The sequence below is a fragment of the Leuciscus leuciscus genome (assembly GCF_965113295.1).
Source record: "Leuciscus leuciscus genome assembly, chromosome: 22".
NCBI lineage: Eukaryota > Metazoa > Chordata > Actinopteri > Cypriniformes > Leuciscidae > Leuciscus > Leuciscus leuciscus.
The window spans coordinates 6933347-6954591 of record NC_138746.1 but is presented as its reverse complement, the minus strand read 5'-3'; the positions used below and the strand labels follow the sequence as shown (position 1 = coordinate 6954591).

Sequence of the window (21245 nt, the reverse complement as noted above, 5' to 3'; positions counted from 1 at the left end):
GCACAGAGCTTTGTTCGGTTATGGGTAGGTTTAGGTGTAGTGTAGGGATAGGGTTAGACCGCTAGGAGGCGCCTTCTGGCCCATTTCTATCTGCGTCTCATATTGACGCTAAAGGGTGCCATGTGCGTTCGATGTAGACGAAATGTCAAAAGCGTCAATATATGACGCCTTGGGATGAGAAACATGGCCAAAAAGTAAGATCAAATTCTGATAAGTTGTAATGTAAATCTATGAAATATCGAATATAGCAATATATAACAATACATAGCAGACTACATAAAATGCATATAAATTTCACTCAAAACATATAACATGCAATGCAATATAATGACATTAAATTTAACATTTAATTTAATATTCAACGGATCTGCCTGCATTGACACCATTATATGAGAACTGAACTGAGCTGGACGAGGACATCACGGTTTTCTCCAGAGCGGCTATATATAAATGAACTAAATTAATAACTTTTTTACAGCAAAAATGAAACATCACTGAACTTACTTAAGCTGGGCTGTGATGCTATTTTCTTCTGGAAACAAACGTTGTTGCATTATTTTTCTGTTATCTCTGTAAAGCTGCTTTGAAACAATCTGTAGCCTATTGTAAAAAGCGCTATATAAATGTGACTTGACTTGACTTGACTTGACAATTGAGAGAGAACTGTTCCTCAAAAGCCTGATGCATCATATTTGATACTTGCATTTTAACTGTAATGATCATGCTCAGTTTTAGTTTTATTTTCTCTGTGTTGTGTTTCTGTTTGCCTGTGTTCCCTTCGCTAGTTTGTCGCCATGGTTTTTTTTTATTGAGTTGTCACGTGTTCCTAGTTACGTTAATTATCCCAGTATATATTTAGGCCTTTGTTTCCTTAATGTGGTTGTATTTGATTTATTCTCCTGCGATCTCCTGAGCGTTCCTTCTTTATTTGATTAAAGACTGCTTTGTTCTATTTATTACAGCCATCCCCTGACATTAACACAATTTTTCTATAAAAAAAAGGATGAATGGATAATCAATAAACCTAAGTTGCATCAGTCATGTTCATTTTGAAATATTACTGAAAATATAAAAGTTATTCTTATGTTTACTTTATAAAAATCTGTAAATATTTCACAGTAAAAAGACACATGTAAAACAACCTGAAGGTGGATGAATTTAGAATAATAATAAAAGGCCTTTTACTTGTTAAAAAAGTATAAACTACCAATCACATGACAGAAGGCATATAGAAGATTGTGTATAACAGGTTTTTCGGAAAAGTTTTGATCATTTTGATATTTAGAGGCCTTAGAATCAAATAGGATACAGTAGGTTTGAGGCAGATTTCAAAGCTAATCAAATTTAAGACTCTAATGTCTGTTGGTTTGTCACCATGACATAATAACCCCATTTAATGGGAAAGGCTTACCATTAGCCATCAGGCTTACATCATTTCCACATTATCTTCCATGTTTGTGTGTTGGCTCAATACTGCCACGGCACTTCTAAGGACTGCATGTTTTTCACTTTCATTTTCACTTTCCCTGTTATAAGATATGACTTCTTGCCACTATAGATTTAAAATGGTAATTGTACGCTATAGCAATATTACTATAGTTTGTATCACAGTGTAGTAAAATGTGCTGTGTTTGTGTCCTGGTTTAAATTAGGATGGCACAACCAAAGAGCTGTGTTCACTTTATTTACTCTTAGTGTCAGAGCCTCCAGTTGACCCAAGGCTGAGGAATCTGTAATGTGTGAGGACAGTATGAGACTGGGTTTCACTTTCATTTCCTCTTACATAGTGTCAGAATGTGCTGGTAGTCCAAGGACGAGGAATCTGTGAGGTGTGAGGAAAGTACCAAACAACCAATGCCTAAGCTGTAAATCCATTGGCTGGAATTTTTTATGAGGGAATCTCCCATAAGTGCACCTGTTTTGAGCACTGAAATCTCACCATTTACTCTGATGCACTGTATACTGCAGGACTAGCAAGCTCTGTATTTGTCTCAGTCAAGTATGGCATTGAAGCAAACAAAAATAGGGCAACTTTATAATAAGTTTAAGGGGAAAAAACAGGATGGGAATGAAGAGAAACCTTTAATGAAAAACATAAAGCAGACGGATGGTAAGACACTCTATTGTTCATTTCTAGCCATTGATTTGAAATCTTTGCATCTTTGCACTTGTCAGAAAAGCCAACATTTGCATGGGAATACTATACAAGCATATATTTTCATGTTTTGTATATTTGCATGGTTTGATGAATTACATTTAAGTTTAGGGTTAAACAATATTTCAAAGGGAATACATTTCCACTTGCTTTTGGATCAGATGACACAAATTTTTTGTGTATTTAATTTATTCACAAAAAAATCATTAAAATGCGATTCCCTTGTACAATGACTTGAGTATGTTCTATGCTGAGATTATTTTTTAATTAATTGGAAAAATGTAAATTAATTAAGTTTTTTTTAGGGGTTATAACATTAAAATTTCAAAGTGATTCAGCTTTCATAAAGGCCTCTCATAACATACATTTATTAAAATAAAGTAATGTGGTGCAACCAATATGCAGGATAACAAACAGGAAATGAGAGAGGGACCCTGCAGACCCTCATGAGTCAGGCAGGGTCAACAAGTCTCTTAAAATATCAGACCCAAAATATCTCTTAAAATATATAACCTTTTATGATAAGATTTTATGACAAAGTTAGTTTTTAGCTTGTAAAAACTAAATGATAATTATAACTTAATTATTCATTATCTTTGAAATAACACTCAAAAAATGATTTTTGCCTCTTGTTAAATTTAATTAATTAAAATAAGCAAAAGTAACACAATTGTTGTGTAAAGTAAAACTGAAGTTTACTTACTTGATTTGTGTGAAAACTACATGAGTCATTTTTGTTGACAACTAACTGGGCAGTGGATCTGTAGTTCCCAGCATGCTTTGCAAGAGATTGCATTAGGAGGGTAAATTTAGGGATTAAAGTGTTATTTTATGTGTTTTTCTGTAAATGGAAAGATGTTGTTAGTTAATGTTAGCGTTTAATATTCAGTTATGTTAGAAACTTAGAGGACTTTGTGTAATGTTCTTGAATTTTGTGGTTACCATTATGCAGAAGAGTGGCGACTGTGTTTAGTTTAGGGCTGTGGGGCGGGCACTCAGTATACTATATATACACTATATGCATTAAACCTCATTCACAAACTTGCATAAGTAATATTCAATATTTCTCTGTAATAAGTGATTTCAATTAAATTGAACACTATTAGCTTCTATCATTGGAAATTACTGTAGAGTCAAATTAGGTAAAATTATAATATTGGAGATTTTAGGCAGGGTAAAAATTAAATGTAGTTAACCTGACAAAACTTTATGTAGTAGGAATAACTACATTAATTTAAGTTCATACAACAAGATTACAACAAATCATTTCAAACAAATTAGATTTTGTTGGAAAAATGTAATTCATTTTTGTGGAAAAGTTTTCCTTAACTTATTTTTTTGAGTGAATGTTCAAGCTGTGTAGGTTCACAAGTGTAAGGAAGACTTTTTATTTGATGGTTGCATCACATGAGATCAATTTACACTTTTCTTGCAAATAGCATTTAAATGTTTTCAAAACATATGAAACCAAAATGAAAATTATATTTCTAAGATCTTGTAACATCTTTATATCTTACACAGCTTTATACATTTTTCTTTATCGTGCACACTCTTATTTGTCACTGCTTTTAACAGGGGAACAGACGCTTGAATACATGGAAAGTTCAGATCAGCCTGGACGAGTGGATCTTGATCTAATAGGTCCAGATGTTGAAGCGAGTGGCAAGAAACTGCTCGATATTCTCCGAAAGATTCTGAGCGGACAATCAAACCCTGACGACCTTGACAAGGCGGCTGAGGTGTTGAAAAGATGGAGCAAACTGAACGGTGTTACCAAAGACAAGAAAGAAGGCAGCTTCCCTCAAAACTGGCTCCGTGAGTCTCTTCAAGAAATAGATCAGTTTGTGGAAAACCACATTCCCACGCTGCCAGTAGAGGGACCACAAGGATCTCAGTTAGAGCAGTTACAGGACTTTCTAAAGAGCACACAGAGCATGATATGCCATGAGGTGCTTCGATTAACACCTGTACTGGAAGATACTGGGCTGCTAGATCATCTGACTGACAGTTACAGCCGTCACCTCTTTCCAAAGTTGGACCTGCTCCTAAACCGAGATCTGTCTGTGAATGAGACCTTCTGCCTTTTACAGTGGGGAAAAGAAGTTTTCTTCAGGTATGAAGTTGATTGTTGTTTACTTTTCCATACATCTGCTTGTAATAAAAAAAATAAGCATGAGCTGTTGATGAATATATGAACTAATTGATGTTACAGTCCGGATTCGCAGCATGTCTTCAGAGTGTATGACCCTCTGCTGTTGACGGGATGGTTTGAGAAAGCAATAAAGAAACTACTGCCACTATTAAAGGTCATAATATGCTCTACCTTTAATTGTTAAAAGCATTATCAATGTATTAGGCTAACAAGAAGGAAGCAAAATATTTAGGAAGGACATAAAACATGTGTCTCTGTCCCATTTTAAATGCTACAGAATGACATCACTAAGACTCTACAGAAGATCCTGCAGTATGATGAGCAACATGGACATAATGAGGAATCGATGGATGAAGAAAGTTTCATCAGAGTGCACATAGATGTCACTCAGGTAGAGAAAACAATGCACAACCCTTCAAAAAGGGATTTTTAATGGTTTCTAAATATGCATTGCACACTTATTCTACGTTATGTCTTTTCAGTATCTAAATGCCGTTCTTACAAATTCTGAAGCATTTAGTAAGACCCTTATGTGTACGGCACAAAATCTCTGTCTCAAAGAGCTTCATCGTTTTGTTCAGAAGTAAGTGTCTAAAATGTGTTTGTCTTCGTATTATTAAAGTATTTAAAGTTTGTTTATTGATTTCTTCATACCAACATACCGAAATAATATGAACATTAATATGAACTTTTACTTGTTCATATGTTTTCTAGGTATGTGGATGCAGAGAAAAAACACCTAAAAAATTGGCAACCCTTGAACACAAACTCTGTGTACCTGTTTCGGGTCATCAGCACCTGTAGGCAACTCAGGTGAGTTTTATTTTTAATGATAAATACAATAATAACTTTATATATGACTCAAAACCTGTCCAGTAATTAATTGGCTTTATAATGTTCTGATTCATCCTGTATACCTGCATTATGTTCATACACCGGCAACCACAGAACTGTAGTTCTGTCATAAAACCAGTTTTATGCTTATTTTGCTCAATAGATTTTTTGCTCCCCAACTCAACAATCCAGATATAAACAACAGCGAGGATCTCTTAAACATCTGCAGCATATTAACGGATCTGGAAGATCACGTTTTGTCTATTGCACAAAAGATGATGAAACACTTAGCACAGGTATGTCATTATTTCATCATCAAAAGTTTATGGAAGGAAAGTTGGGGGATTTCCCAGATGAACAGAATTCCTAAAATGGAATGTCCCAGAAATTCTGAATTTTTTTTTTGTTTGCTTACATTTTTTCAACAATGAAGCAGTAACACTTTATAATAAGGTTTAATGTGTTTACTAAGTATGCATTAGACATCAGGAACTAACAATGAACAATGCTTTTCAAGCATTTCAATCATGATTTTACATTAAACAATAGTGTAAATTTATAAATTGACATTAACCTAGAGTATAATTATGGAAATAATTTGGAAATTACTATAGTTTCTCTGTAAATATACATTTCCAGGACAGTTTAAGACGTTATTTCAAAAAGGATTGTGAGCAAATTCATACCCTGACAGAGGCAATCCAAAAGCAGTGTGCATCTCTGCCTCAGGATGACGTGGGAAAGGAGATTCGAGAGGTTGGTTCTGTACTCATAAACTCACTCAAACTTAATTCTTCAACAACAGAACTTTAACTTTACATAACTCTTTCACACTTATTTTCTGCTCCTCTGCCCCACTTTCTTTCTGATAGATCTTTGTGATTGCCGCCTACGACTGTGTTTCACGCGTGTATCTGAATTGCCTGATGAAGAGCAAGATCAAGCGGCTTGAAAAGAGATGGGGAAATGTCGGAGAAAGGATGAGAGAGGACGCTCTAAATTTTCACAACACATTCACTGAACTGGTAAAAAAAAAAAAAAAAAAAAAAAAAAAAAAATTTTTAAAAGTTCTTATCTCATCAGAAATGTAATTATACTCATAGTGGTGGTCCAAAGGCCCAGTTATTGTATGTTCAAGTTACAATTGATACATGAATAAAAACAACACAGTTTGAGGGTCCTGATATCAACCACTGCTTATTGAAGCAAATGATGCAAATCAAAATAAATTATCCAGTACTTCACGAGTTCCTTTGCCCATATAATCTTTATCGTTAAGCGTATTTGGCTTGCTGTCCGCAGTGGAGGGGCTCGAGGAAGCAGTTTCAACTCGAGCTTAGATATATCCCCCAGTAGGACTAATGCTTGGATGATGAGTATGGTAGCAAGATGCCTAAATTATATTGGCTACTGCTGTATCAGTAGTCAATAAGCTCGCTTCTCAACCTTCAAAGACTTGGTCAGCATTTGCAGTAGCAGTTGTTGCGTGCTTTAAGAAACCCTCCACCTTCCCCAGCTCCACCTGTATCTGCTATGGGTATTTCATACATGCTATAGTGCAGCGTGTCATGTATTTATTGGCAGTAGCAAGTCCTGTACTTGCTCTGTAGCAGCAGCATCAGCAATAACCAGCATAGCAGATCTATTCTGCCAAGACCAAACATATTAACAGTGTCATATCCATTACATGCGAAACACTTCGAGAGTCGTCATGACAGAAATATCTCCACGCGTGTATCATGAGGCTATGCGGAGATTTCAGATCTAAAACAACGAGCTTATGCTGCGCTCACGCCATGTCGTAATTAATTAAGAGATGAAAACCCGTGTGACGTTCTACTTTGAGCTATTCACTCCGAAATTGTCTACCCTAGTTTTAATGTCTTTAAGAAACTGAATTAAAAAGAACTTTGACAGTGACGATCAGATAATCCCCAAGAGTATGACTCATGTGCACATTAGCCACAGCATCAACACAATGCAGTATTTTCATAGACAATGCATCTATTTCCTGCAGAGGGACAGTGATGACCACGGGAACCAGCTCCTTCAGAGACTGAGTGAAGTTGTGCTTTGCAATGATGTAGATGCACTGAAGGTTACCTGTGTTGAATTTCCCCAAATATTCCAAAAGGACAGGTAAACTCAGCCAATAACACTCGACTGTCTTTGAATAACATTTGTAATATTCAAACATGTAATTACAGGTCCGGAAATGTAGGTTTTATTGATATTTGTAAGAGTATTTGAGTACTTTTGTTTTCATCGGAAAGTGCAGTGAAGTCTTCTGAATGTTTTGCAGTGAGCATTATGTACCTGGTCTGCTGCGCTGGAAGGGGGTATCAGAACGACAGGTGAGGGAAGTACTGGATGTGATCCGGCAATTTCCCCGGGATTCAAATCCTAAATGTGTCAACCGTCATTTCCTGAAGGGCCTTTGCTGTTGTCTTTGATATGAATAACACCATGAGCCAGACTCATAAAACCTTTGTTTACAAGTGTTTACATGGCATGACTTTCTTTCTTGACATTCAGTTTGACACATTTATTTAAATATTAAATTTAAGTATTATTTATATATTATATTTAAATGTAAATATTATTTGTAAAAAAAAATATTGTTCTTCAAAAATGCAATCTTTTGGTGTCAAATGACCTTTTGTTTTTACTTGAAATAATGTATTTAAAGAGCATTTGGGTGTTTATATCTTACAATTCTGAGAAGAAAATTCAGAATTGTGAGATATTCATCATTCTGTCTTTTTTCCTCAGAATTGTGATATAAACTCACAAATGTGAGTTATAAAGTCATGTTTAAAGTCAAATTTGGAGATAAAAATTATTATAAGTTTGAATGTTATCTATGTAAACTGCATATATATGTAGAGCTATTGTTTACATCAAATTCGTGCTTTAGTAGTAGACTAATCATTGCAGGTTTCATCAGTCCAGTTTGTGGCTTGTAACCATAAAAGACTTCGTTTAGCATCAATTGCATCTTTTGACAATTATGTTTTTTGCATTCCGGTTCATCCAAAATCCAAAAGCACAAGACATTTTTCTGTGGATTTTGCCCGTTTCCCTCCACTTGTTACCACTGTTATTCTGTCATCACAATGTGCACGCAACTGCAGGTGACGTAACTAATGCCTGCGACCAAGTGGTCTTTTGGAACACTGGGGATAATAAATGCTTTTTTTGATACTCAGTGTCTTTTATATGATACATTTTTGTTAATTAAAGAAATATATATTTAAAAATGTTATTGTAAAACTATTTAATATTTATATTGGTTACATGTTGGTATTTATTCTAATATAAATTACATTTCAAAATAGGATGCAATGCATTTTTTTTTTAATTCATTTGGGAGATGTTTTTATCCAAAGTGACTTATAAATGTGGTACATCATAAGAAATTGATCATACAGGAGTCAGCAGTACTGTATAACAAGTATACAATGAATGCCTTTGGTACCTCAATAAAGACATAAATGACCCTTTTTTGATTCTTTAATGTCTTTTTTTCTGACAAAATTTTCACAGAGTATTGATGTTTGGTTGTCTCATAACTTCATGGTTTAATGCATTTGCATTGTGTGTGTATGGCTGATTGACAGTTCATTTCCAAGTATAGGAAGCAGGAGGTAAAAATAAGTACACTAAAACCACATCCTGTGTTCCTGTAGAGGAAACGGCATGTCGGGAAATCTTTCAGGAACTACACATCCATTGTGACAGCAGATGTGTTTCCTAACTGCACCGGTAACTTGGAATAGTTTACTACTTGACACTTTCACACCATATCCTGTTTGTAGACGTCTGTTACGGACATTCTCATAATCCGTAATTATCACACATAGCGGCAAAGAAACAATTAGGATGTGTGTACTGGAATTATTTGATGCTGATAGAGACAATTACCATAAATTCTCTTAGGTTTATTTTTCACAAACCACATTACAATGAGAAACTGGAAAGGGAGGGTATTGTTAAGAACAAAGATGAATATTAAAGTTTAGAATTAGATCCAACTAATTTTGACAATTTTCAATCTGGATTCCATCCATTTCATAGCACAGAAACCGTACTTGTCAAAGTTACTAACTATCTGCAGCTGACTTTACTTGTTTTGCTCGATCTGAGTGCGACCTGGTGTCCCCCAAGGCTCAGTCTTGGGCCCTCTTTTATTTATTTTTTATTTACTGCCCCTTGGACATATTTTTAGGAAGTGCGGTATTAATTTCCACTGCTATGCTGACAACACCCAGCATTGCATGTCTTCCATGCCTACTTCTGTTTTTTCTCCACTTTCTCTGTCTAGCTGCTTAGCTGAAATTAAAATCTGTTTTTCATCAAATTTCTTTAAACTTAAAAGAGGTAAAACTGAAATTCTGGTATATCCTGGTAGGTACAAAATCTACTCTGCCAGTCTACTTGCTATTGACCAGCCCATAGTTTTTCTATCCACGCAGGTTAAAGTAGCCTATAAATAAAATGTATTATTATTATTAAAGGAATAACACAAAATATATAAATGGTGATGAAAACAAAAAAATTGTTTGTTTTTTTTTGTTTGTTTTTTTTTCTTTATTCATTTTCATAACAATTTCATAATGTATTTTGTGAAGTCAGAGTGTGTTGTACATGTGTGCTTATGAGAGATCTGGGATGAGCTATATTTTGCTTAGAGGTATGTGTACACTGTCAGTGTTCCACTGATGATGATACTTCAGTTGGCATGTTCATTACAAGGAAAGGAATGTTTCAACTGATGCAAATGTACCACTAATGTATACACAGAGGGATAGTGGATTGTACCATGTGTAAGCATGAGGTATACATTCCATTTTTAAACATAAGCAACATGTTTTTCTACCTTACAAGGAAGTTGTAAAGTCTCTCTGTGATGTATATAAGCTCAATCTTATACTGTACCACACCAGAGAAACATAAAGGCGTGATGGGGTGAGAGGAAGGAGAAATAGATGCATGAGGGGGTAAAGGAGGAGAAACCCAGAGAAACCATTTACAGCTGGCATGATGAGGGAATAGAGAAATGGGGAACAGAGAAATCTGGAATGAAGACCTCATCACCTATAGCCTTATTCTGCTATGCCTATTTCTCTCTGTCTGATGTGTATACAAATAATAAATAGATTTTTCTTGGCAAGATATCTGGTATCCGGTCCCATGAATCAAATAATAACGGGGAAAAGGCTTAATTCCAAGTCTACAGGTAATTTGCCACTTTATTTCACAAAGAATTTCAGTATGTACAAAATGTTTGCACGATGCCTGAGCACAAGCAATTCTACAAAAGCAAGCAAATCTACATAAGCAATGTTCAAATGTTATGAAGCAAAATTCATTTAGTCCTCACTATGGAAAAGAAGCTCCTGCTAAACTGGAGCGAGCCGCTCTTTTCTGTGATCTGATCTTGGCTGCAAGTGACGCTCTCCCGGATCGTCCTGCGGTCTAATGTAGAAAGATTTCCTTTGAGTTTCAGCCAAGCAGAAATATGACGGTCACTGTAAAAACAAAGAGACATGAGGAAAGTGCAACAGTCATTCTTGCCAGAATAACTCCACAGTAGAATCAATCCACTATACCTGAGATCAGGGTAAACGCGCATCAGATTTGCCAGCTCTAACTTTATACTGTCTGGATCCTGTAATTTCAGCAGTTCCGCTAATCTGGGAAGAATGTCTTTCAACCAATCCATGTTTGATCCCTGGAAATAATGAATTAATGAGGACGAGGAAAATTAGACAATGCCATGTTACAAAAGGGATTATTACATTTGTTTATTAGGAAATAGGTTCTGTGGTTTCATCATATTAAACTTGTATTTTAACAAAAAAATACAAACTTAACCTTTATTTAGGATGTGTTTTTTTCTGTATGTGTACTTACAGCTGCAGTCAGGCATGTATGTATGCGTTCACTGTTTAAGCACAGTTCTGATGCTGCCATCTGTTGCTGATCTTTATTTGAAAATGTGATCTTGTGCTTCATCATTTTCCGTACATATTCAGCAAGAAACTCCTTATGCATCCCACCCAGTAGCTCCTAGTCATCAAATCAATAAATCAATCAATCAACCAATCATGGACCAATTAAATATAAAGCAAATAAAGAAGTCAATCTTTCGGTTGGTCTGTATGTTTATACCTGGCAACACATTTTGTCCAAGTTGTTGAATTTCTGAATATGTCTGTCCAGCTTTGCAAGCAGCTCTTCACATACACCGTGACTATCCTTGAGCCACTCGTAGGAACCCACCTTCCTGTACAAATCCTGCAGGAACAGATATATTGACACGTATTTATTTTAATGCATATAGAAACAAACATGCAGAATCTGGTCATGATGTGGGCTTGCTTGATAAATGATTATGTATTCCTCTCATATGAACTAGACAAGCAGTTAATAAAAGGAAATCGTCTGGCTTGTTATACAACTGAAGAATGAGGACCCGACAGCCAACTGCTGACATTAAAGTATTCACTGCCAAGATAAACCACCTCAATGGGTTTTTGAAAACAATGAAAGTTTACTGTGTTGGTCTAGTAGTCTAAGGTCTGGTTAATTTAAAAGCCATTATTCAATTTACTATTTTAAAACATGTACATACTTAGAGCCAGAGGTGTGAAAAGTTCAGCAGTTAAATTTTTTTGTTAAAATGTTTGGAGTCAGTATTTTAGTTAGACAGAGCATTGGCAAAACCAGGGCTCTTTTTTCATTACATAAAAGTGAAAGAAACAAAATTGTGCTTTTACCTTAAGTTCCTTATGCATATTAGAAGAAAAGTAATGTTGGCTTCTTTCTGTCATGGTAGTCAATAAAGACAGACAATCTGTTTTGACTTCTTCTGGAAACAAATGAGCATTCTTTGTAATATAGTTCCTGCAGGGGAAAAAAAACTCTCAATACACATTCAAAAAAGTAAATATGATATTTCAACTGAATATAAGCGAAACCCACCTGCACTGTATGAGAAATGATAGGTTGACCATCAAAACAGCCTCAGTGTTGTTCTGCCTGCTTTTGATGACCTTTGCATGAAATACTTCATAACTGTAGGAATGGAAATTGAGTTAATGAATCATCAGTGTAAAATATATAGAAGTACACAAATACAAGAGGCAGGAAGGCTCAAAAAGAATGTTGTTGGTATTTTCAGAAATAAATATAAAACAATGATTCAGCTTATAATTACTCACTCTTTCAGAAAATCGCTCATCTGGCATGTGATATTCCTCGCTTTTGTTTCATCGCCTAGCATCTTTTGAGTATTCTCAACATGTCCATGAAAGCACTAGGAAAAAGAGAAGGGCAATTGAAAAAAAATATATGTTCCTCCAAAAATCCATTATTTGATGAAGGGAAAGAATAGCTAGTTACTTTTCCTCTTTTTCATTACCTGGATCACATCAATGGCCTGAAGACAGCAATACACCTGGTCCCTCAGTTGTGGAAGTGCTCCCTCCTTCCAGGCTGTTTCTTCTCTGTCCAGAATTTTGCAGAGGTGTGTGCTCATATCCCTCTAGTGAACAATAATGGATCAAATTAAAACTTAATCTTTGTGCATTATTATATATTTGAATGAGGGGTTTGTTCATATGACATACGCCTGATTAATATAAAATCTTATTCCGGAAAATTTGGTGATTTTTCTAATTTATGGACTGATAAAAAGATTTGACTGTGAAACAAGAACGAGTATTTTGAATCTGGCTTTATCCAATGGAATTGTATGCAAACGTGTGCATTTTTAATTAGAGAATGCCTTGTTTGAGGATAACATTATAGAAAACTTAATACAAAATTGGGGAAGTAAGACAATATCTATTAGTTAAAAATTGTGCCTTGTTCACTTGTGGTGTCTTGCCTAGAAAACAGATGTGTTTAAAAACATTAAATGTATCATAAAACATCAAACCTTCTCGTTGGTCAAAAACTGCTGTTCCAGTGGTGTAATCATGTCTTCAGGAAGCAGTGGATCAAGCTTTGTGTGATCGATCACCTCATTTATCTTTATCACATTTAAAATACTGCGAACAAAGAAAGACCAAAAATAAGTTTGCCTCAAAACCCAGAAAAAAAAGAAAAAAAACATTTAAAGGGATAGTTCACGCCAAAAATGAACATTCTGTCATCATTTACTCTACCTGTCGTTCCAAACCTGTATGACTTTCTTTCAACTGTTTTTGGCCCAACAATGAAAGTCAATGGAGTCACAAAAAAAACAAAAACACTGGACCCCATTGACTTTCATTATGGCGAAAAAAGAAGGCGGCATTTTTTCAAAATATCTTCTCAGATTTGAAATAATCGACATGATAGTGAGTAAATGATGACGAATATAAATGTGTGGGTGAACTATCCCTTTAAATCTCTTTAATATCAAATGATCTGTATTTTAATAATGGTCTAATTTGTCTCCATTTCTAATTCTAACTAAGTTATATCTTAGTACCTGATATAAAGTAAATACATAAATTAACTGAGATCTAAAAAAAAAGTCTCCTGAGCTTTAAAAGAGCAACTTCTGAGCAAGGAATTTTTTTCTCAGGGAGTCCAATAGAATAGAATAAAATGAAATGAGATAGATAGATAGATAGATAGATAGATAGATAGATAGATAGATAGATAGATAGATAGATAGATAGATAGATGAGAAAATGTTCATATTATGAGAAAAAAACAGTCTAGTGTAATTTGCTTGACTTACTTGGGGTACTCCAGGTTCACCCACTGCAATAACAGAACACAGTCCTCATCACACAGTGTGTACTCCGCGACTTCTCTCAGCTTGGCACTGAAGATGTTATGGTACAGTGTGGCATAAAACTGGCACACATTCTCGTGTTCTGGGTAGCAGCTACGCACCCAAGTCACAACTTTCAGCAAGTCTTCTTTCAGTTGTTTTGCTTTGCTAATGATCGATTGCTGCATGGAGGAATGTATCTCAACGCTGGAGTCTAACTCTGCTTCTTCCATCCGCCTGCGAACAAGTCGCTCAATCAGAGCCTCGTGGTTCTGTTTACACCGCCTCGGCCTCCATGGTGGGCGTTCATTTTTTTGAAACCCTTCCCAGCGTGTGTCTTGCTCCTCCTCCTGCAGAACCGCTTGGACTGCATCTTTCAGTACCTCCTGCTCCTCAGCACTCTGGAGGTCGAGGGAGTTTTCCACTTTCCGCATCACCAACTCAAGCAGGTCCTCATAGTCTTTTGCTAGTCTAGCCTCTGAATCTTCCTCTTCCTCCACCAGCTTCCTCTTGGATCCGATCCCTTCCTGCTTCAATGCAAACAGACGGTCTTCTCGGATGATCAGTTGTTTCCCTGCGTCCACAAAGCGACATGCTTGTAGATTCTGCTTAAAAGTGGGGACCTCTGTAGAGCACAGAAAAAAGGATGCTTAAAAAGGACTGTTCTTTCAAGCAAGGTTGCGTTTTCTCCTTTTAAAAAGCATTCTGTAGCCTATCTGTAAATATCTAAGCAGAACACCATGTATAGCCTATAGTTTTGAGATATGATCTTATTTGTGATGCACTTTAATACTGTAAAAAACTTAATTGTTATATATAATCTTTGTTTCCATATTTTGAACTTCACAAAATAATTTCATCACAATAAATGATATTACAAGTGTAATTTTCTTAACTAGTAATTTAGATACTTTATTTTACATTGTCCTTGTTACATGTTAGGTACTACAGTAATTACAATAAATTGTGCTTTTCATGCAACTAGCCTAAACCACACCCTAACCCTATAGTAAATATATTATTATTACTCATTATTACTCATTATCATTATTATTAAATGTATAATTACACTGTAACACGGACACCTTAAAATAAAGTGTAAACATAATTTAATTAAACTAGTAACCTAACTAATAACAGCACAAGTTTTCCCTTTTAGTGGTTTTAAATGATTCCCTACTGCTGAATCCATAATAAAATATCGGACAAAAATTTATAACAAAATCTTTAATGTTTTTTTTTTTTTTCTGTAAAATGTCAATGCAGATCTTTATAAACAAAATGACTCTGCGAATAGCTATATCCAATTACAAAATGCTAAAATATGATATTTAACTGAAACATAGCTTAGAGGAGACCTAATGAGCATCTATAACTCTTCCTACCTGTATAGTTCTTTTTGTTATTCCGTTTAAAAAATGGTAGATTTACGAGATTTTTTGCCATCTCTTCTGATGAAGAAAAAACAAATATCGTGATATCAGGTGCGCAAGAAAAAAACAACTGTATTCTATCTTTTTTCATTCATCTAGAACTGTTTGTGGATATAACGGACCCAGTTTTTATATCTTCATCCGCGGGTGGGCGGAGCACCTTACAACATCACAGTTACCCCGAATGGAGCGGTTCACTGATCTGTAGCGGGCAAGACAAGTGTTAGTAGCTTACAGTAAGAAAAATAAACAGATACAATCAGCAAGATAGAACTAAACAAAGACATTAAGGAGCTCGGTGAAAAAAATCCCAATATTTGTATAGTCTACCTTGAGTGAATGTCCGTTTTTCTTCTTGATTTAGATTAAATCGTGATTTCAAATAGTTTATAAATATTTTATTTATAACTATAAATAAAGTAACATGGACATTCTGCTACCTTAGGACTAGCCTATACACGATATCATGCTGTAAAAATATACTGTTATATTTATGTCAAAAATCCAGCAGTTTTTTTGTGTTTAAAAAAAATAAAATACTGTGACATTGTTTCAATTGGCAACGGAATGTTATATTGGTACCTGATTATTATACAACTTATAACTGTATATTTTAATTTAAATGAAGTTAGGCTAGGCTATCCCAGGCTACTCTAACTAAAATGTACTGATAATCACCATAATAATGATAAATCAGAGTTATAAACGGTGAACGGGTCATCAACAGGGACAAAACATCATCATGTGAGATTTTAACCATAGAATGTTTCATTTTTCACCAATTAGACTGTGTCAAAGTTTAAAGTTTCTTTACTGATATTTACCGAGATGAATGAATGAAAATAATAAGTCTGTACGTTTTTTACAGTCTATGCCTCAACCACATTTCCATAGCTAAATTCAAATACTTCTTATACTTTTCTCTTCTAATTTTAGTTTATGATATTGCAGTACTAAAAGTATTGTTGCTTCATTTGTAAGGATAAAAGTGCCTGCTAATGTAAATGTGAAACCCTTCTTCTTTTAACAGTGTTTTGATGGTGGGCAGGTTTCCTGTCATCTGTCTTATAGCCCAAAACATTATGATAGTATATTCTCGCAAGACCTTTTAGGATCAGCGAGCCTTATTACTGAACACATCAACACATTTCCCTTTCTATGACTAACCCTGCCCTTTCCTTTTGGTAATCGGGAATATCTGGAATTGGTACTGGAAGTCTGGAGCACTGCTTTATAGGAAAATCCCAGTGAAGGGAAAGTACACTCCACTTCTGACACTGTTCGCTTACCTAAGCCAAAACAATGAGTAATTTTGGACTGGAAAAAGTATTAATTAAATTCTTGAGCCAGTGTTCTCTCTTATGGCATGACTTTGACCTGGCTCGGACAGCTAAAAACAACAATCTATCAACCAGAATTGTGAAATGGTGTTAGGGAGGACATACTGTAGTGGGCTGATATTAAGTAAAGAGATTTGCCATTATATTTCAAAACTCCCCAAATTATGTTCATTATTGATGTTTTTGTGCTAGGCTACTAGAGATGAGATTTTCATTCTCACATGCATCAGACAATATATGTGTGTCGCAAAACCTTTAAGTATGTTTTAGGAATGACTTTTATGCATTGCATGAAACATATCTTTTCTGTAACTATTAGTGAAAGCTACAGTGGCCGAGAGAGCTCAAATGCGCTGCAACTGAAGAAAACACATGCAAACAGAAAAAACACCTGCAAATTTAGAAAACATCTTCATCAGTTTTACAACACATGTGTGTGTCCAAATACAGAAAGGCGCTGCAAAGCACAGACCTGCCCTGGCAGCATATAAACACACTTCTGTAAACTACTAAACCCACTAGCATTTACTTGAGCTTAGGGTTGTCTTCAGAAGTGGGAAAGTCCTAGTTCCTATCAGTAGGAAATTTTAACTGGAATACCCCCTCAAGTCAGAGTTGTGCAACACCCTACGACTTCAGAATCCAATATGGCTGCTCAGCGCATTCCCCATAGTGAAACAGTAGTACTGGTAATATAATGTTTATTATTACTTCTGTTTGTCTCTCAATAAACTCAGTGCTGCACTCAGAAGGTTACTATCCAACCTCTATTTGTGGACATGATACTTAGGCATTATCTGTGCAAAATACTGCTTTTAAATGTGTTTGTATTGTGAAAGAGAGAGCAAAACAAAGGTTTGCCTGGACGTGGTCATGTTAGTTTTCCAATAGTTTTCTAAATGTGTACTGGAATGTGGTCCCTAACCACAACTGACCAATTGACAATATTGATGAACACACAAAAAAAGCACTCATGATGATGTATGATTATGAATCATAAATGTAATCATAATAAAAACATAAACACTAGGGAATATACTTGATATATGTGTATATGTATGCCTTTTTTATGAAATATGAAAAATGTTGTTATTAATAGTGTATATACATTTTACAAATAACTGGGCTGGCATGCATTCAGTATTGCACATCTGCAGATGATGTAGAAAAAAGGGAAGTGAAATAAGGAACATAATATCTCAAAATGTAGTAAAGCCATAACCTTTTAAGATAGACATGTGAAACATGTCTTGTGAAAGCTGTCATTTGACATTAGTGTTACTTTAGCTGTTACTATAAACACAAACCTGACCAGAAACAATGACTTTCATTTAAATTAATTCAATATTTGACCATTTACTCTCCTTTGTGTTGTTCCAAACCGATATGACATCCTTTCTTCTGTGGAGACATTTGGGGATTCACAAAGCTGTTTTTCTGTACAATGAAAGTGGATGGGGATCAGGTACAGATTTGGTCTTCATTCAATTTCACTGTATGAAAAAAATTATCTTGGATATACTTCTGTATGATTTATGGCAGCTTGAAGCATATTTCAAAACAAGTCAAGTCATCTTAATTTATATAGCGCTATTTTGGATTGTTCCAAAGCGGCTTTACAGTGATAATAAGAAATTAAAGAAACAGAGATTGTTTTGGCTTTATAGCAGCTCTAGAAAAAAGTTATTGTCCAGCTAAAGTTAGTTTTGATTGATTCACTTCCGTCGCAACGATCATTAGCTATTAACTTAGGGGCCGCTAACACGACACCGTTTTAACAGAAAACTCTTTAAGTTCTTTCTGCGCAAACTTTAAACACGCGAACCTGTGAGAACGCTGATGGTGTGCACATGCGTATTACGAGTTCAGTCATTAGGTATGCGCGTTTGAATATATGTGCGCAGGTGTGTAGTCCTTCCCTACAAACCAACCCTCAACAAACTACTTGTTTGGCCTTAAAATATATAATACATTTTTTGTATTGCTTCCGCGTAGCCACGCGAACCGGAATTATCCCGACAACGCTTTATCTGTAGAGAGGTAAAGGGAGGGGAGGAAGGCCTTCACAGGGGAGAGCCTAGTTGACACTTCAAGACTGCGTTGTTGTCATGTCCAGGCGCAGGTCCTTCATCAGATCTGGAAACGGCCTGGATCCAGCGGACTGCGGTAAACAGTCAAAGAGATGTGTTTTTAGTCTAGCTTTTAACTGTCATGAATGCATGAACTAATTGTTCAGCATTTGTCAATGAGAGCATATGACGTAATTTAGATGTATTTTTAAGATGGAAAAATGCAGTTTTACAGATACTAGACACGTGACTGTCAAATGAAAGATTGGTATCAAAGAGCACACCCAGGTTCCTAACCGACGACGAAGACTTGACAGAGCAGCCATCAAGTGTTAGACAGTATTCTAGGTTATTACGTGAGGACATTTTTTGTCCAATAATTAGAATCTCTGTTTTTTCAGTATTGAGTAGTAGGAAATTACTAGTCATCCAATTTTTTATATCAGCTATGCATTCCGTTAATTTTGTGAATTGGTAAGTTTCGTCAGGGCGTGAAGAAATATAGAGCTGAGTATCATCAGCATAACAGTGAAAACTAATTCCATGCTTCCTAATGATATCTCCTAAATGATATGGCCTGTATTAAAACACCCTCTCTCTTTGTCTTTGGGGGTGGAAAAAATACAATGTCATGGTCTATTAAAATCAGATGGTTATGAAACTGCCTGGAAAAGATTTAAATGTACAAGTTTCACAAGACTAGTCAAGCATAAGCATTCAACGTCTGTGTCTGTATTTGACTATGAGTCAAGCTTCAGTATAATATTCAAATGTTTATTGGCTACAATATAAAGTAGTTGTCATGGATTCACCATGCTGTTCCTCACCATCTTCTTTCTACTCGCTCTTCCTGGATTCAAATCACCAGCACCTGCTCCCAATTACATGCCAATCTGGACTGTATAAAAACCCACCACACTCACTCACTTGAGGCCTGATATGTTGCTTACGAGCGGCAACCTCCGTCTCTCTCTTGAGACCAACACGGAAGTGACTTAAACTGCAATTCATTGACTGGCCGCTTGAGGCTGGATGCAAAAAGGAGTCAAATCTGTATCTCCCCTATGTTAAAATGTCCAACTTTACAGCAGAAAAAAAATTGTTTACAGCCTGGTGCAAAAAGTGGTTTTGGTCTATATAGCTAATTTTGCCCTTCATGACAACTGTGAGGGGGATGGATTTTTATAACTCATCCACTTAAATTATATTAAGCATTAAAGTTCTGCATAATTAAGGGCGTGGCCACTTGAGTGACATGTGGATTGCCGCTGCTGTCACTACTAGCCGTTTGTCTGCTGTCTGTTAGCCGTCAGTCACCTCAGCTAATTCCAGCTGCTGAACTTGCCATCTCTGCCATGTTTGTGCTTTTTTGGGGATTATTTTATACAATTTAATACAAGCATCGGCATTATACCTTCACCCACACCATTGGATTCAGTCGGTGTCGAAAAGAACAACCAGCGCTGTTTTTCAGTTGTTTTCCTCTGTGAACATGCACTCATGGATGCCTGACAATTTCGTTACTTTTCGGAGGCCTACTTATAAAACCGTGTATAGTTATAGAGGCTACACTCGTTCTGCGGTACCGTTGCTCTCATGGAACAGATAGACTATATATGTTTATTAAACTTTTTAGTGTTAAATAAAAAGTACCATCAGATGAAATCCAGCAGGTGTCAATGCTTTCTCTCCGTCCATGCAATAAATGCACATCCTTGAATGAGCGTGGATTTCTAGCGTATTTACTTGAACTCCTGAGGTAATATCTTTGGTTTGACCCATTAGAGAGGCGGCCAAAATCAGGGGCGCACCACTAACTGACATGTATGCACATGAATCACTATCACAAGCACACGCTCAGAGCAATATTACAGCATAATACATTTTTAACTAGCAGAATAGTACAGCATCACGATACACACAGTCTCACTTTTAGCTATTTCTTTTAACTTATTATAGTATTTCGAAGGGCAAAAACATGAATTTCACCTATTGGCTTTACATCATCAAGTCAGCTGTCACTTTAGCGCAAGGCCCTGTGCGGTTGCACACTTGGCACAGCCCTTGAGACGGTACTGAGTAGTATATAGCATTAGCTCCTTAGCCTAAGCTAACTCGATCACGTCGAGCTAGGCGGGCATGTTTCAGCAACCAGCACCTCAGCTCCACCCAGCTCCCGCCTCTTTGCCCATTTTCTGTTATCCGGGAGTGATGCACGGTGACGCGCTGCCAAGATGGCAACGGCCGGCTCCGTCCACTTTTAGCTTAAAAAATGCTCTTCAGAAACCTACGGGTGACTTCACCGATACTATGTCCAATATTTTTTTTACAGTCTATGGTTGCTAATTCAGACTTTATGAATCTACACTGTTAGACTTTTCAAGGGTTTTTTACAGTAACTTACTGGCAACACTGTTGCCAGTAAGTTACTGTAATTAAGAGTTACAGTACCAAACCGTATTTCAGTTTTGTGTAATACAGTGCATTAC

General features: G+C 36.0%; 2 protein-coding genes across 2 annotated transcripts; one reads left to right on the top strand and one right to left on the bottom strand.

Annotated features, from left to right (window-relative positions):
* The first annotated feature begins 187 nt into the window (after nucleotides 1-187).
* Nucleotides 188-8636, top strand: LOC309487284 (uncharacterized protein). The gene is made up of 11 exons (XM_082154894.1): nucleotides 188-2110; nucleotides 3731-4268; nucleotides 4368-4461; nucleotides 4585-4698; nucleotides 4790-4890; nucleotides 5022-5120; nucleotides 5305-5437; nucleotides 5781-5897; nucleotides 6014-6166; nucleotides 7159-7280; nucleotides 7444-8636. Exons 1-11 carry the CDS (start codon nucleotides 2002-2004, stop codon nucleotides 7592-7594), a joined length of 1731 nt encoding a protein of 576 aa, XP_082011020.1. The 5' UTR covers nucleotides 188-2001; the 3' UTR covers nucleotides 7595-8636.
* A 1730-nt stretch (nucleotides 8637-10366) lies between these two features.
* On the bottom strand, nucleotides 10367-14721 carry tnfaip2b (tumor necrosis factor, alpha-induced protein 2b). Its single transcript, XM_082153966.1, has 10 exons — nucleotides 13879-14721; nucleotides 13087-13198; nucleotides 12568-12690; nucleotides 12368-12462; nucleotides 12129-12221; nucleotides 11924-12050; nucleotides 11316-11441; nucleotides 11058-11213; nucleotides 10754-10875; nucleotides 10367-10672 (listed from the first exon to the last, which is right to left on the bottom strand). The coding sequence occupies exons 1-10, from the start codon at nucleotides 14346-14348 to the stop codon at nucleotides 10510-10512; spliced, it is 1587 nt and encodes a 528-aa protein (XP_082010092.1). The 5' UTR covers nucleotides 14349-14721; the 3' UTR covers nucleotides 10367-10509.
* Between the last annotated feature and the right edge of the window lie 6524 nt (nucleotides 14722-21245).

Coding starts and splice junctions, on each gene's coding strand:
- LOC309487284 (XM_082154894.1), top strand. CDS start 2,002: ATGGCATTGAAGCAAACAAAAATAGGGCAACTTTATAATAAGTTTAAG. Junction 4,462..4,584: donor AACTACTGCCACTATTAAAG/GTCATAATATGC, acceptor TAAATGCTACAG/AATGACATCACTAAGACTCT. Junction 5,121..5,304: donor AGCACCTGTAGGCAACTCAG/GTGAGTTTTATT, acceptor TTTGCTCAATAG/ATTTTTTGCTCCCCAACTCA.
- tnfaip2b (XM_082153966.1), bottom strand. CDS start 14,348: ATGCGGAAAGTGGAAAACTCCCTCGACCTCCAGAGTGCTGAGGAGCAG. Junction 13,199..13,878: donor GTGAACCTGGAGTACCCCAA/GTAAGTCAAGCA, acceptor CTTTGTTCGCAG/TATTTTAAATGTGATAAAGA. Junction 11,214..11,315: donor TGGACAAAATGTGTTGCCAG/GTATAAACATAC, acceptor TTTGATGACTAG/GAGCTACTGGGTGGGATGCA.